Genomic DNA, 2,642 nt, shown 5'->3' with positions numbered 1-2,642 from the left:
GTTCTGTACTGTATATGGCCAACAAGGAGAAGTAAAAATGGAATAAATATCAACAACTAATTATATTTTTGGAGTCAGCACTGTTCAAGATGGCTGCCACAGCTAAGCACAAAAAAAATGTATTTAAGTCAGTTTAACAGTTGCTGGTAGTAGTTGGGAGTCATCCTCAACACATACTCTGCGTGCTAACACATCTTATAGCATCTCACAATGTCACACAATGTTTCTCAACAGGACTTCACACTATAACGTTTTAGACAACTTATGCCAACTTATGAAAAAAAATCCACTAAATTACTAATAAAAGTTACGTATTTGATCAGTTTGTTAGCATTATAGTCTGCAGATGCCTAAAAGAGGCTTCCGGCATCCGGTTGATTTTTTTTAACTCCATCTTCAACATAAGCGTCTCCAAACATTTCATACGCTGCCTAAACGTCATCATGTGACAGGGCCTTAACTTCCTCTCCTCTCACCTGAAATCTGCACGGCCTTTTCAGCAGAGAAGCAGCGATGTTCAGCTTTACACTTCAGAGTTTTCAGTTTCTTCCAGGCGCTCGATGGGACCGTCAGTTCGCTGATCAGAAACGTTGAGTTTGACCTCGGGCTCACGTTGTCGTTGGCTGGAGGTCTCTCGTCCATCAGCCAGGTCAGCTCGGCGTCAAACACTTTGCGGCTGAAACACGTCGCCTTCACGCTGGACCCTCTCATCACCGCCTCAAAGGTGGGAATCTCCACATGAATGGAAGGAGCAATGCTTCCGTGGACTACAGGAGGAACAAAACATATGCATTAATCCACAATAAGAGGTTGTGTGTGATTATGAATAGTGCATACTCACGTTTACAAATACTCATCGTTTTCTGAAATTCAGCRCTGTTGTGAACGGCCTTGCAAGTAAAATCAGATCCTTTTCTCCATTCATCTGTATTGGGTTCGAGCTCAGTGGTCACAGTAATAGATTTTGCTCTTCCATCACTCTGTAGGGTTCTTTCTGTTGGTTTGATTTCTGTTACAGGCTTTTGGTTCTGATACCAATCCACAGTCAGTTCTTTGGGAAAAAAGTTGCTCAGAACGCACATGAGTCTAACTTGTGAGAACTCATCTTCCCAGATGGGGAACAAGGTGATGTTCGGAGAAACAATCACCACAACTGYGCAGAGAGGAGATGACATGATTCACTGTAAGTGTTAGCATAGATTATTTATTTTACAGAAGCAATTGCAATMAATTGTATTTAATACATACCTTCAGGATTTAATCAGCAACTAACCACCAAACTAGAATTTAAGATGTAATGTGTATTTATTTGTGATAAATAGCAAAGTTTTAACAACTCCTGTGTTTCAGTCATGCAAAAATGGGGCAGAGAGTCTGTTGCACAGATGTTGAGGCTAACAGAGCAGAACGATCAGTTCATGCAACGAGCGAAAGCTTTGTGTAACACTCCCCCCCACCCCAACCCCCGGCCTCGGTCCGAAAAAAAGGACCGAGAAGCAGAAGTGAAAGAAGGCAGAGAGCAGCGGAGCGTCACAGGCAGCAGGTGTGAGGTTTGGTTATGCCAGTAATAGAAACAGAGAATAATAATAATTTTAAAAAAAACATTTACATACGACAGTTCTGGTTACAAAGATTTTTTCTCATGACTTTGCCAACACATTTTACTTACTTTAAAAGTCCACTAATAACAGACTGAAAAAAGGTAACCGACTGTGAAATGTTTCAATTTCCATTTAGAGACGGACACAGGCTGCTGAATCCAGGTGCTGCTGATGAGAACATCATGCAACATAAAATACAAAAGATTACGTGAAATTAAWAATATGAGATGACAACAAATATAAACAAGAACCGTTTCAAAAGTAGAACAAARCTATTTATTTAAAGACAAAGATAAGATTTTAGAATAACATGAATAAGAAATAACAGCACATGATACTTTAAGTGAATAGAACAAGTTTAGAAATACAGTTTTAGTCTTATTTTGTTACAGAAGATTCCTTCCACATTCCTCTTCTTTTATTTGATCTGAAAGGAGATTGAAAAAAGCTGGTAAAAAAATCTGATGAAGTTCATGTCATGCATTAACAGAGTTTAAACTGTACATGCAACAAAACTGTTATTAAAGGAAGACTTGTGTCAGATCTTTGCATCAAATCAGCACACAAAACATAAAAATATAACTTCATCTTTCATCAAAACTATTTTCTACTTCTGAATGTTTTGTGTCAATATTTATAATGTTTAATCACTCTGCTCATAGCACAGCTGAACCAGTTCTTTATCTTTATCCGTTTTAAGTAGTAAAACCTAAATAATGGAGGTGATTGAGTTTTGACATTAATTTACAGCGGTGAAACTCATTTGACAACATAAATACAGTATTCATGTATTTACAGTGTCCGTACAGTATAATTCTTATTGTATGAGAATATGATATTGTCGACTGGTGAGAACATCAAGCAGATTTCATTAGATACACCTTTGAGCTGTACTGTGTCTCAACATATTAAACATTTCTTATWTATTTTTACATCAACTTATACTTCAGAAAAATAAACCCTGGAACCTTTATCTCTACAAATACAGTTTGTCAACAATGCTTAGTAATTACTTTAACAGTTTTGTAATGAATATATATG

The 2,642-nt window shown here is 37.3% G+C and overlaps 1 protein-coding gene across 1 annotated transcript in view; it reads right to left on the bottom strand.

The window, feature by feature from the left end:
- LOC106526307 (uncharacterized) overlaps positions 1 to 2,642 on the bottom strand; it is a 44,114-nt gene that overhangs the window by 12,167 nt on the left and 29,305 nt on the right. Inside the window, exons 9-10 of the mRNA XM_014020885.1 lie at positions 842 to 1,153; positions 477 to 767 (exon numbers count right to left, since the gene is read on the bottom strand). Of these exons, the coding sequence (XP_013876339.1) occupies positions 477 to 767; positions 842 to 1,153 (603 nt within the window). The remainder of the gene's footprint in view (positions 1 to 476; positions 768 to 841; positions 1,154 to 2,642) is intronic.

The sequence above is a fragment of the Austrofundulus limnaeus genome, unplaced genomic scaffold, assembly GCF_001266775.1.
Source record: "Austrofundulus limnaeus strain Quisiro unplaced genomic scaffold, Austrofundulus_limnaeus-1.0 Scaffold271, whole genome shotgun sequence".
Lineage (NCBI taxonomy): Eukaryota > Metazoa > Chordata > Actinopteri > Cyprinodontiformes > Rivulidae > Austrofundulus > Austrofundulus limnaeus.
This window is presented reverse-complemented; position numbering and strand designations above follow the sequence as displayed.